Here is a 12,411-nt window from a genome sequence, read left to right as displayed (position 1 = left end):
CACTCCTAATTTTGAGTTTTATAAATAAAAAATATTGTTTGAAAAAATTATTATTTGATAAAAGAAAGTGAGTTATCTAAAAATTTATATAAAAAATTATTAAAATGTTTTTTTATATTTAAATTAAATTAAAATAAAGTAAAAGTATATTGGTAAGTTTAATGGATTAATTAATAACTTATCGTTTATATATAATGATGTTTAAAGTTAACCAGACACCACAATAATACAATTTTAAGTGTTCTAACGATTAAAGTGTTCACATTTCATGTTTAAAACTAGTGTTTTAATTTTAAAACATGCAAATTTAGATTTTAAAAAATGCATTCTTAACTATAAATATATTTTATCTTATATTTTTTTTAATTATTTTCTCTCTCATTAATTATATATATATATATATATATATATATATATATATATATATATATATATATATATATATATATATATATATATATATATATATATATATATATATATATATATATATAATATAATATGTAGTTACCTACTTACCATATATATTATATTATTTTTTATCATTAATTTTATATAAATATATTTTTTCTCTTATCATATATATATATATATTATTATTTATTAATATAAAAATTAACTAATTAGTAATAAATATTAAATACAAAATATATATATATACATAAAGTAATAAAAAATTTCAACAATCTTAAGTGGTTTAGCGGTTAAAGTATTTCATGCTTAAGATATGGTTCGAATCCCAAAACATGCAAATTTAGATTTTTAAGAATGCATTATTCACTATAATATATAATTATTGACTATAATATATAGTAGCGCAACTTTTAAATAAAGGATACAAGACATCTGAAAGAGTGAGGTCGGAATTAGTGTTTGGTTTGACGAGTATTTGAAAGTGTAAGATCACGAGATAGAAGTCAGGTGGTGGGTGGTTTATCAAGTTTGAGGTCAGAATTAATGGTTAGTTTGACGAGTATTTAAAAGTGTGAGGTCAGATGGTGGGTGGTTTGTCGAGTTTGAGGTCAAAATCAATGGTTGGTTTGACAAGCATTTGAAAGTGTGAGGTCACGAGATGAAGGTCGGGTGGTGGGTGGTTTGTCGAGTGCGAGGTCGGAATTAGTGGTTGGTTTGACGAGCATTTGAAAGTGTGAGATCACAAGATGGAGGTCGGGTGGTGGATGGTTTGTCGAGTGCGAGGTTAGAATTAGTGGTTGGTTTGACGAGCATTTGAAAGTGTGAGATCATAAGATGGAGGTCAGGTGGTGGGTGGTTTGTCGAGTGTGAGGTCATAATTAGTGGCTGGTTTAACGAGTGTGGTTTGTCGAGTTTGAGGTCGGAATTAATGGTTGGTATGGCGAGAATTTAAAAGTGTGAGGTCACGAGATGAAGGTTGAGTGGTGGGTGATTTTATCGAGTGTGAAGTCAAAATTAGTGGTTGGTTTGACAAACATTTGAAAGTGTGAGGTCACGAGATAGAGAGGTCGGGTGGTGGGTGGTTTGTCGAGTGTGATGTTGGAATTAGTGGTTGGTTTGACGGGAATTTGAAAGTGTGATGTCACGAGATGAAAGTCGGGTGGTGGTTAGTGATTGGTTTGACATTAGATAAGAGATCTGTGATCAATTGAGATTGGTTGTTGATTTGTTGAAATGAGATTAAAAAAGAGGTCGACTAAGATTGGTGAGTGTTTTGTCGAGAAATAAAGAGACATATAAAAAAGTGTGAGTCACAAGATGATGGCCAATTGGGGGTTAGTGGTTGAGTTTGACGAGAGATAAGAGATGTGTCATCAATTGAGGTCGACTAAGATTGATAGGTGGTTTGCTGATGCGATAAAAAATGCATATGAAAAAGTGTGAGTCACAAGATGATGGTCAATTGAGTGGTTAAGTGGGTGCCGATAGGATACAATATATGTTAACAATAAATTTAAGATTAAACTTAATTTTTACAAACTAAAACCAATTTTAAATTAATTAGATTTGAATAATATTAATTTTATCTAAAATATTTATAGATAAATAATATTTTGTATATATTCTTATCCGTTGGATAAGAGGTCTGTGATTAATTGAGATTGGTTGTTGATTTGTTAAAGTGTGAGTAAAAAAGAGGTCGATTAAGATTGATGAGTGATTTGTCGAGAAATAAAGAGACATATGAAAAAGTGTAAGTCACAAGATTAAGTCAATGAGTGATTTCTCGAGAGGATAAAGAGACATATATAAAAAAGTGTCAATCACAAGATAAATGTCAATTAGGGGTTATTGGTTGAATTTGACAAGAGATAAGAGATGTGTCATCAATTAATGTTTGACTAAGATTGATAAGTGTTTGACGAGAGGATAAAAAAAGAATATGAAAAAGTGCGAATCATGAATGAGAACAATTGAGAGGTTAAGTGACTTAAATTTAAATTAAACTTAAGTTTACAAACTAAAACTAATTTTAAATTAATTAAATTTAAATAATATTAATTTTATCTAAAATATTTATAAATAAATATTATTATATATATATATATTCTTATCTTATCTTATATGTCACATATTAATGCTAGAGCATAAGAAGTGTCCTATTGACGTATTATAATGATATTAATATAATGAATTTAAAAATAAAAATAATCTACAAAAGCAAGATCTTAACCGTTAAATTTATCTTGTTAAATAATTCCTTTAATCACGTCCGTTAAATATATCTTATGAAAGAACATTTAATGCAGTGGATCATACATAAAAAAAAAAAAGATATCGATTCTCCTCTAATCCTGTCCATTAAATATATTTCGACAAATAATTCAACGGTTAAGATTATCTTCCTCGATTCTATATTTTCTCTCTCTAAACAAGATATTTTGGTGACGTGGATACCTTCATCATCGCTTAAACTAGTATAAAAATATCTTCTTCCTTTCACGCGCGCGCGTGGTTCATAATCTATCTCTGCACTTTTTTCCAACTCATTCTATCTTTCCACGTAAGCCCTTTTGCTAACATACACATAATGCTTTATACACCTCTTTAAACATAATCCTAACCGTTCACTTTGTTCTTTTCCTGCGCTCATGATCTGTTTTCTTTGTAAGCGTACGTTAGCTATTTCCACCATTGTTAACAACCAATCGATAATGGACAGAAAACACTTCTCAATTTTCAACCAGGCAGGCCAACCACTATTTACTTCTCTCTCTACGTATTCAATTGGAGCTCTGAATCTGTTCTTGATTATAACTGATCGGTGGATCTGGAAGTGAATTCTGTAGCTAAAACCGTTTCTATCAACTGCTGATTCAACTATTAGGTTTGAAATTGATATAAATTATGGAGTTCTTGTAGTTTAATCGATGGAGAGGGAGGAAGATAGAGATTGTAGTGTCGTTGGCATTGGTAATAAGAGCAGCAACGGCGGCGGTGGTGGCGGCGGCGGCGGTGGTGATAGTTTCATCGACCGTAGCAGAGTGAAGATTTTGTTGTGCGATAATGATTCAAACAGTACTGATGAGGTGTTTAGTCTTCTGTGTAAATGCTCTTACCAAGGTATATACTGATTATTGTAATGTTTGTTCCTTAATTTTAGGTAGAGAGAATCATTTGGATACTGATTGATACATTGAATTCAGATTTGGAATTTGAGTTTCTTTGTAACTATAGGATTTGTGATTTACTGACTTTTGTGATGTATTAATTGTTTCTTGTAGTGATTACTGTGAAATCAGCTAGGCAGGTGATTGATGCATTGAATGCTGAGGGTCCTGAGATTGATATTATTTTATCTGAGGTTGATCTTCCAATGGCTAAAGGGTTGAAGATGTTGAAATACATCATGAGGGATAAAGATTGGCGACGGATTCCTGTCATAAGTAAGTTTTTTCATTTTGACATGGTAATATTTGTGAACTTTGAAATTTAATCTTTAAATTGATTCATCAGTGATGTCGGCGCAAGATGAAGTCCCTGTTGTTGTTAAATGTTTGAGGCTTGGAGCTGCTGACTATTTGGTTAAGCCTTTACGCATTAATGAATTATTGAACCTTTGGACACATATGTGGAGAAGGCGGCGAATGGTAATGAGTTACTACTGTCTTGTGAAGTTTGTAGAACCGTGATTTTGAAGATTTTACTTTCATCATCATTTTGTAGAATATCTTAATCCATGAGGGAGCCTTTGGAAGATCATTGCTTGATTCTTTTAAAAGTTGTTTGGAAAGTTTTTTCTTGCCTATTCTAGTTAGTTATAAACTTATAATTTCTTCATTTGGAAACACCATTTCATTTAGTTTTCTCACCTGAGTGTGGATCCGGAGGAGATCCTGTTTGAAAATAGAGTGTGTATAAACTTAGTGCAGCCCAAATCCAGATTAAGATACGCCCAAAAAAAGGTGGGACTTGGGAGTGAAGGCTAAAAAATTCATGGTAATCGGGGACTGTTGGATTGTCGTCATGAAAGCATTTGAAGGTTGTGCGATTTCCAATGTATCTAATTTGAAAAATTTATTGGCAATTTCTCAGCCAAATGCGGAACTGGATCCAGATTCAATTACAACAGTTTTCCAATTTGTTAAATTATTTTTGGGTTCAATGCATATTTGTTCATGCGGCTTTTCTTTTATTTATTTTTTCTCTATGCAGTAGGACTATTATACAATTTATTTACTGTATTTCTCTTGGGTGTTTATGATGTTCACAGATTGGACTCGCAGAGAAAAACATTCTGAATTGTGATTTTGATCTTGTGGCATCAGATCCTAGTGATGCTAATACAAATAGCACAACTCTATTTTCAGATGACACAGATGAAAAGTGTGGCAGGATTGCGAATTTAGATATCCCAACTCAACACGAAGATGAGGTGATCGGTACAGAGCGCTATAAGGTATAACATGCATTGACTCGTCTCTGTTAGATATTCAAATGTGGAAAAAGTACCAACTGTTTACGTTCACAAAACCATCTTCCTTTTTTGCATTTGATAAAATACAAATGTTGTTTGCAAGAAACCAGCAATAGCTCTCCGAGGAAGAATAAGCTATGCATCAAACAATGAATTTTGAATATGTATGATTTTATATCATATGTTTACTGTTAAAAATAATGGCTCATTCCATGAATCTCTGGAAATTGCCTATTCAAAGGAGCCAATTCAAAAGATAAAACTCATTAATATTATTTCCTTTTTTAAAAGAATTATAGTTTATCTTTGCCTAATATTTTCTATTTAAGGTCTAATACAATTGTAAACACATTATTTATTCAAATAATAATAAAATAAACTGATTGAAGGAGCAATGTTTATGTTCTCTATATTCTTCAAATACAAAACATGTTCAATTTAGTATAGAGCCAATATAAGAGATAACTCCTGAACACATAATAAAAAATTAAAGTATTACTACCTTAATGGAAGAGATACACATATGATTCCTACCTTCTCAACATCAATCAAACTCGACCTAAACAACTATCTACTTTGGAAGTCACATATAGAATTGCAGCTTTAAAAGCTTTTTTATTCAACTTCATAAATGAAACCTCCATTACACCACTAAGATGGGGAAGCTATACAAATAGCAAATCTAAAATCCAGAACGTGGTTTATTCGGGATTAACGTCTTATGTTGTGGATGCAATCAAACATAACTGAGAATACTATGAAAATTACCACATCTCCTATACATCTTTTACCTTTTGGATTGCTCAAAAAAAGAAATTTGTGACACGTCCATGAGAAGAGGGTCTGCCTCTATCACGGATTATCTTCAAAATATCAAATATTGGTTTAATTTACCTGTCAAAATTGTTGTATTTGAGGTAATTTGCTAATTGTTGTGAATATCAGAGTTAAGACACTTCCAACTGTAATGGTGACCACTCTCACCACTATTATTGACCCTGCATGTTACTCAAATTTAGGTACTCAAATTTAGATGTTACATATCATTCTACTGTCAGTTTGGAGAATCTTTATATTCATAATCTGTATATACTCAAAATATTATTACAGATGGCGACAAAACACTTATAATTATATTATCACCATTATCAGTCCATCAACTTTCTTCTGTATTACAGTCATATTACTCGTAATATTTTGCATGTGCATAATAATCACCAAAACTCTTTTGAATATTAACAGTTTTCAGCTGAGAATAATGTCTTTTAGAATTTCATCCCAATTATTGTATTGTTAAGGATTGAGATAAAAGGATATTACTATTTATAGATACATAATAAGGTGACCTCTATTGCCTTAATCTAGTGACTACCATTAGTAGAGTAGACTTTTATTCTCGACTTCCACGTGACATCACCGGTCTTACCGGTTGTAGCTCCCGTCTGCGACAATTATCTCTTTTGTTTATCTCATTACATTTCATCTTTTTATACAAGAATCAACTACTTTTTCCAATGCTTGTTAACTTAAAAATGCACACAAATTTTTATTAACTTATGGTTAACTATACTTTATTGATTTTGTGAATGATTATATTAGATTCACTTAGAACATCGTACTTTTGTTTAAAAGTATAGTCGTAAGTGAATTAAATACAATAGTTTTAAATAAAGATAATTTTTGCACACCATTGTAAAATGCAATTAACTAAAACAAGTAAATTGTACTGAGATAAAACAAAAGAGTTAGTTGGAGAGACGGATACCCCAACCGGTGATCCCATGTTGAAGGAGAGAGCATGTGTCAATTATTTACTCATACAGTAGTCATGGGATTAGGGCAATACACTCCTTTAAGTGTGCTTTGAAGTAGTAAAATTCTCAAATCTTGATCACTCAAAATGCAATATTTAATATAAAGAAGACATTATTATTAGTTGAAAACATTACAATAATTAAAAGATTTTTTGTGATGTCAAGGACATGCAATATATTACGCAAATAGAGTGATACATTGTAATACCAGAAAAAGTAAAGTATCGATATTGGAGATAATGAGAGGTGTATTGTCATTAACTGTAATATTTTCAGTATATGTATAGAGTATAAATATGAAGATTCTCTAAATTGGTAATAAGGTAATGTGTAATACATGAGTTTATCCCTCTTGTATTGTTCGGGATACCAAAATTGAACATTGTCTCGTATTTGAGGAAGAACAAGAGATAGTTTACGGAATACATGATCTTTCAATATGTTTATTTTATTATAAATTGAATGTGTTTACAATTGCATTATAATAGCAAAGCTTAACTATAATACCTTAAACATTGGAAATGACTTTAATGATGTTGATCTTTTGAATTTGGTACATATGAATCTGGGGCTTCCTAAGATTCTGATGAGTGATATTTAATAAATTTTTTTATTATTAGTTATAAACAGTTATAGTAAGTTTGCAGTAATTATTTTCAGTTATAAATAATTATTATAGACAAGTAGTTTATAATAATGTATATATATGGAATATTGAATGAATTATCTTACTTCATAGAAGGTTCTTCTCTTCTCTCCTTAAATGGAATTTTGTATCAAATTCATGGCATGAGCCATTATCTTTAACATTTACCATCAAGAGAGGAGCCTTTTGAATTTTTTTTATTTATTTAAACTAGTCTTATGATTTATAAAATTTGTGAAAAAAATACAAAACAATAATTTTTTTGAATATGAGACATTCAGAGTATATAAAAACTAGTATGAGTGAGCTTAACAATTGTGATGGTTGAAATCTCTAAAAGACATTTCTTTGAAGTCAATTTTTTTTTTCTGTTTTATTGTTGAAATATTAAAGTTTGTATTAATAGAGTTCTGCTAATTCAAAAATGTTTATACATACTAAGTCTTGAAAACCTGATCTGAACCAAATCCAGTTGACTTGTGGCAGGCTAGATTTACTGACTGATGAATTCAATTATGTTATTTTACAAATATAACTGTCTGTTCAAATTAAATATGACCTTGACTCTTATGCAAAGATTCTATTGGTTTCCGATCATTATAGCGTATAAGATTACGTTTTTCTTTCCTTTCCGATGATGTCAGATCTGAAGTTTTTTTTTGTCAGCCTAATGCCGCCTCTACTGCTGCTACTACTTCTACTATAGAGCCTTTGCCAGTCAATTTGAGGGACTGCCAACCTGATGTACCAGGAATCAGTGACCAACGAACAGGTGAGCACTTTTGCTTAAGATATTCAAACCTTTAAGTGTTGTTCATTAATCATTTGAATCTTTCTCAGATATTAGTCCTATTTTGAACAAAACTCTATAACAGGCCATGACTTGAGCGTTTCATGGAAGTTAAAGTCGGAATATGTGTTTTTGGGCCTAATTTATCCGATTAAATGATCTCGTGACATAAAAAAATGTTGAAAATTCAAGTATCTAGATCATACCTACTTATGGACGTTACATTTCTAATTTGTGTTAAAATGATTTGATTTTTTTGAACTATCTGTTAGGATGTCTAATTCCTAGAATTGACATTGTACAATTCAATTAATTAAATTTAGAGAAAATATAGAATTGCAATTTCTAAAATAATGAGATTGAAACTAAAAGTCATATACATTCGCTGGATCCTCAATTCCAATTCTAATTCCAATTCTTCCCGAACCAAACATAGCATTATAGCTTTCAGAATGAGCTTTAATCAATGTTATGGGACTTTTCTTGTTTTGTTTTTGGACAGGACGATTCTCTTCGTATCCAAAGAAAAGTGAGCTGCGGATAGGCGAGTCATCTGCCTTCTTCACATATGTTAAATCAAACCCACCCAAAGTAGATAATCCTCCTCAAGTAATAGTAGTCCCTTCGGCTATTGATCACATGAATGCTCCAACAGTTCCATCACACGACAAGATAGTAGTAGAAGAGGGGCTAGAGAGCCATTCACAACCAGACGACTTGCCAAGTAGTGGTGGCAGTTATCCCGATTCAGTTTCTCTCGAGAGATCACCCACCCCAATATTACTAGACTACCTTCAACACCACCACCAACAACAACAACAACAAGAACATCATCATCATCATCCTAGGACAAACATGTATCCTTATTATATTCCAGGAATCATGAGCCAAACCCCCCAAGTATTTCAAAACAACTTTTCCCAAGTTCAAATGGGCATGTTGCAACAACAACAATACAACCCCCACCATATGATTCCATCATTCCCATTTTACCCTTATGGCACTTGCATTCAGCCGGGCCAAATACAAGGTTGGCCTTCTTCATATGGACATTCATCATCATCTAATATTGCTGTTTCTGCTGCTGTTCCTGAAGGAAAAGTAGTTAAAATTGATAGAAGGGAAGCTGCTTTAATAAAGTTTAGACAGAAGAGGAAAGAAAGGTGTTTTGATAAGAAGATTAGGTATGTGAATCGAAAACGATTAGCAGAGAGGCGACCTAGGGTAAAAGGACAGTTTGTTAGGAAGAAGGGTAGTAATGGGATTGGTTTGGATCTTAATGGCCAGCCTACTTCTGTTGATATTGATGAATATGAAGACGATGAGGAGGAAGACTGTGCTGTAATGGATTCATCACCCGAAGGGCTGTAAAAGCCATGACATTATTACCCCTCCAAAACCATACACACCAATGAGAAATGATTGTCGATTGAAGGCAAAACAAAATGTGGCAAAATCCTGTCTTTGTGTTCAACCATCTCTACGACAGCTGAGGAATTCAGAAGAAAAAAATTGTATGTGGTGTTTAGTTAAATACTTTATCTGATGATATGTTAGAAGAAGCTCTTTCTGTTTTTTCTCCCAACCATCAACCTCCCATTGTATGTGCTATAACTGCTCTCTGTATTACATTGTCATTTTCACTCTCACAGTCTTTATATAACAAAAACCAAACCCATAATTATGTAGTCTTTTTTCACTTTTTTCTTTGGTAATCATATCACTTTGGTCAATCTTCTCACAACATATATCTTATTTTGTTGATTTGTGAATCCATTTGAAATTTGGGATTCGAATTCACATATGTTTTTGGTATAATAATGTTGGCTAATTGGGATCTACTTGATATCAAGTCTTCTCAAGGTTGCGGTTAACTTTAAACAAATTTTCTCGATTTGATCGGTAATTGATCCGGACTCTACAAATTGCAAAATCGTGGGATAAGGCAACTTACAATTTTGGCTGATAAGGGAGGAATGAGGTAAAGAATGATGTGTCGCTACTTACAATTTTGGCTGATAAGGGAGGAATGAGGTAAAGAATGATGTGTCGCTACTGATTGGAAAAAGATAAAAAATGAGGAGAGAGATAAATTTTGTTATTTTTTTGACTAATCAAATTGCGCCACATCATTTCCTCCATTAAATTCCGTCTCCCAATAATTTATCATTCCTATATGCCAACATCTTTAAATTAAAATTATTTTTAAACAAATAATTTTATAATTAAATATTAAAATCTATACATAATAAATAATTTTAAAATGGTTAAATTTATTGTACTAAAAAGAATAATATATATATATAAGTGTAGATTAACCAATGAAATGTAATCTATAAAATAGGAGGGAAATAAAAGTTTGTTTAATTAACTATTTTAAAATAAATAAATAAATAAATAAACAAATTTAAAGACTCATTTTAATTGAGTGGAAAAAGCAACACATCAAATAAAGTTGTGACTTTGAATTTTTCAAACAATAATTTTGAAAAAATATTATAAATTATAAATGTAAATATTAAAAAAGACTTGTTCAAATCTTTATTTTATGAGAAAGCACAACAAATATTTATATTTTTTCTCTCTTTAAGTGTATATATTACTTGTCACCATCAACAAGTAATTTAACAAATTTTCTTTCTTTACTTTTTTATTATTAAAAAAATATTTAATAATTTCTCTCTTTTTAATTTTTTATTATTAAATTATTATAATAACTTTTTAAAATTATTAATATATTAATATATTTTTTTAAATTATATATATTTGTTACCTATATAATTTTATTATTATATATATTGAGTTTGTTATATATATATATATATATATATATATATATATATATATATATATATATATATATATATTTTATAATTTTAAGAGCAATATTTATATTTATATATATATATATATTTTTTTTTTTTAATTTAATATATATATATATATATATAAATATAAAGAAAGTGTAGAAAAAAAATAATTTTTTTAATAATTTTTTTTATTAAGCTTAATAATTTATTCTCTCCTTTTTATTATAAATAATAATAATGATTCCAATTAAAATAAATAATAATTAATTATATTATACTTAATTAAAAACATTTACTTATCCATTTATATATTAACAATCTAATTTAATTTAAGAGTACGACTAAATATACATAAAAAAAATATGTAAAAAATGTATCATATAAACATATTCTTATCCAATTAAATAACATAATATAATAACCAATGTGATATTTAAATGTTTATCCATTCTCCCTAATTAATAAATGTGATATTTTTAAATATTTAATTATTCTATTATTTTAAATAAATTAAGGATAAAAAAAGATATAAATATACATTTACAAATTAACGGTAATTAACGTTAAAGGTATAAATACGTCTCTCCTCTTTTTCGACAACAAATAAGATATTCCTAAAGATTTCCTCAAAAATAAATAAAAGCTGAAAGACGGCTTAAAGTAAGGCTCTATACATAATATATATATATAGTTCTAGGGTTGATCAAACTTTAGATTAATCAAGTTAATCACCTTCTTATATCCAGGTTAGATAGTTGTTTCTATGAATCTTTCTTTATTTTATGTTTCTGTTTTGACCATTTACATGTTCTAGGCGATTTGGATTTGGATTTGGATTTGGATTTGGATTTGTTATGTTATTTGACAAATATAATTGCATGTTCGAAATAAATACTAAATGCAGTTATTGAACATGACCTTGATTAATCTTATACAAAGATTCTATTGGAGATATTCAAATCTTGAAGAATCTTTCTCATATATTAGTCTTGCTAATATGTGTTTTTGACCCAAATTTGCCTGATAATAAATGATCTTGTGACAATCTAGATACTTTTGGACATTACATATCACAATGAATCTAATTTTTAGTATCTAGATAATACCTACTTACTTTTGGACATTACATATCAAAATGAATCTAATTTGTGTTAAATTCCTAGAATTTTCGTTAAGTTTGGAGAAAATATTGAATGGTAAGTTTTAAAATGATAAAATTGAAGCATAAAATGTCATATACATTGATTCACAATACCAACCAAATCTTCCGGAATCAAACATAGCATTACAACTTTAATAAATGTTATGGTTTTTTCTTGTTTTGTTTTTGGACTTCAGGAGCTGCGGATAAGCAAGTCATTTGCCTTCTTCACATCAGTTAAATCAAACACACCAAAAGTAGATAACCTCCTCAGGACCTCAAGTAATATATAGTAGTTCCTCCTCCGGCTATTTATAAC

At 29.8% G+C, this 12,411-nt stretch overlaps 1 protein-coding gene across 1 annotated transcript; it reads left to right on the top strand.

Annotated features, from left to right (window-relative positions):
• Window positions 1-3,142: 3,142 nt before the first annotated feature.
• LOC124931888 (two-component response regulator-like APRR1) lies at window positions 3,143-9,881 on the top strand. Its single transcript, XM_047472466.1, has 6 exons — window positions 3,143-3,537; window positions 3,699-3,860; window positions 3,931-4,064; window positions 4,688-4,873; window positions 8,018-8,123; window positions 8,644-9,881. The coding sequence occupies exons 1-6, from the start codon at window positions 3,345-3,347 to the stop codon at window positions 9,510-9,512; spliced, it is 1,650 nt and encodes a 549-aa protein (XP_047328422.1). The 5' UTR covers window positions 3,143-3,344; the 3' UTR covers window positions 9,513-9,881.
• Window positions 9,882-12,411: the final 2,530 nt, after the last annotated feature.

This window comes from Impatiens glandulifera, chromosome 3 (assembly GCF_907164915.1).
Source record: "Impatiens glandulifera chromosome 3, dImpGla2.1, whole genome shotgun sequence".
In the NCBI taxonomy this organism is placed as follows: domain Eukaryota; kingdom Viridiplantae; phylum Streptophyta; class Magnoliopsida; order Ericales; family Balsaminaceae; genus Impatiens; species Impatiens glandulifera.
The sequence above is the reverse complement of the archived record's forward strand: the minus strand, read 5'-3'. Positions and strand labels throughout refer to the sequence as shown.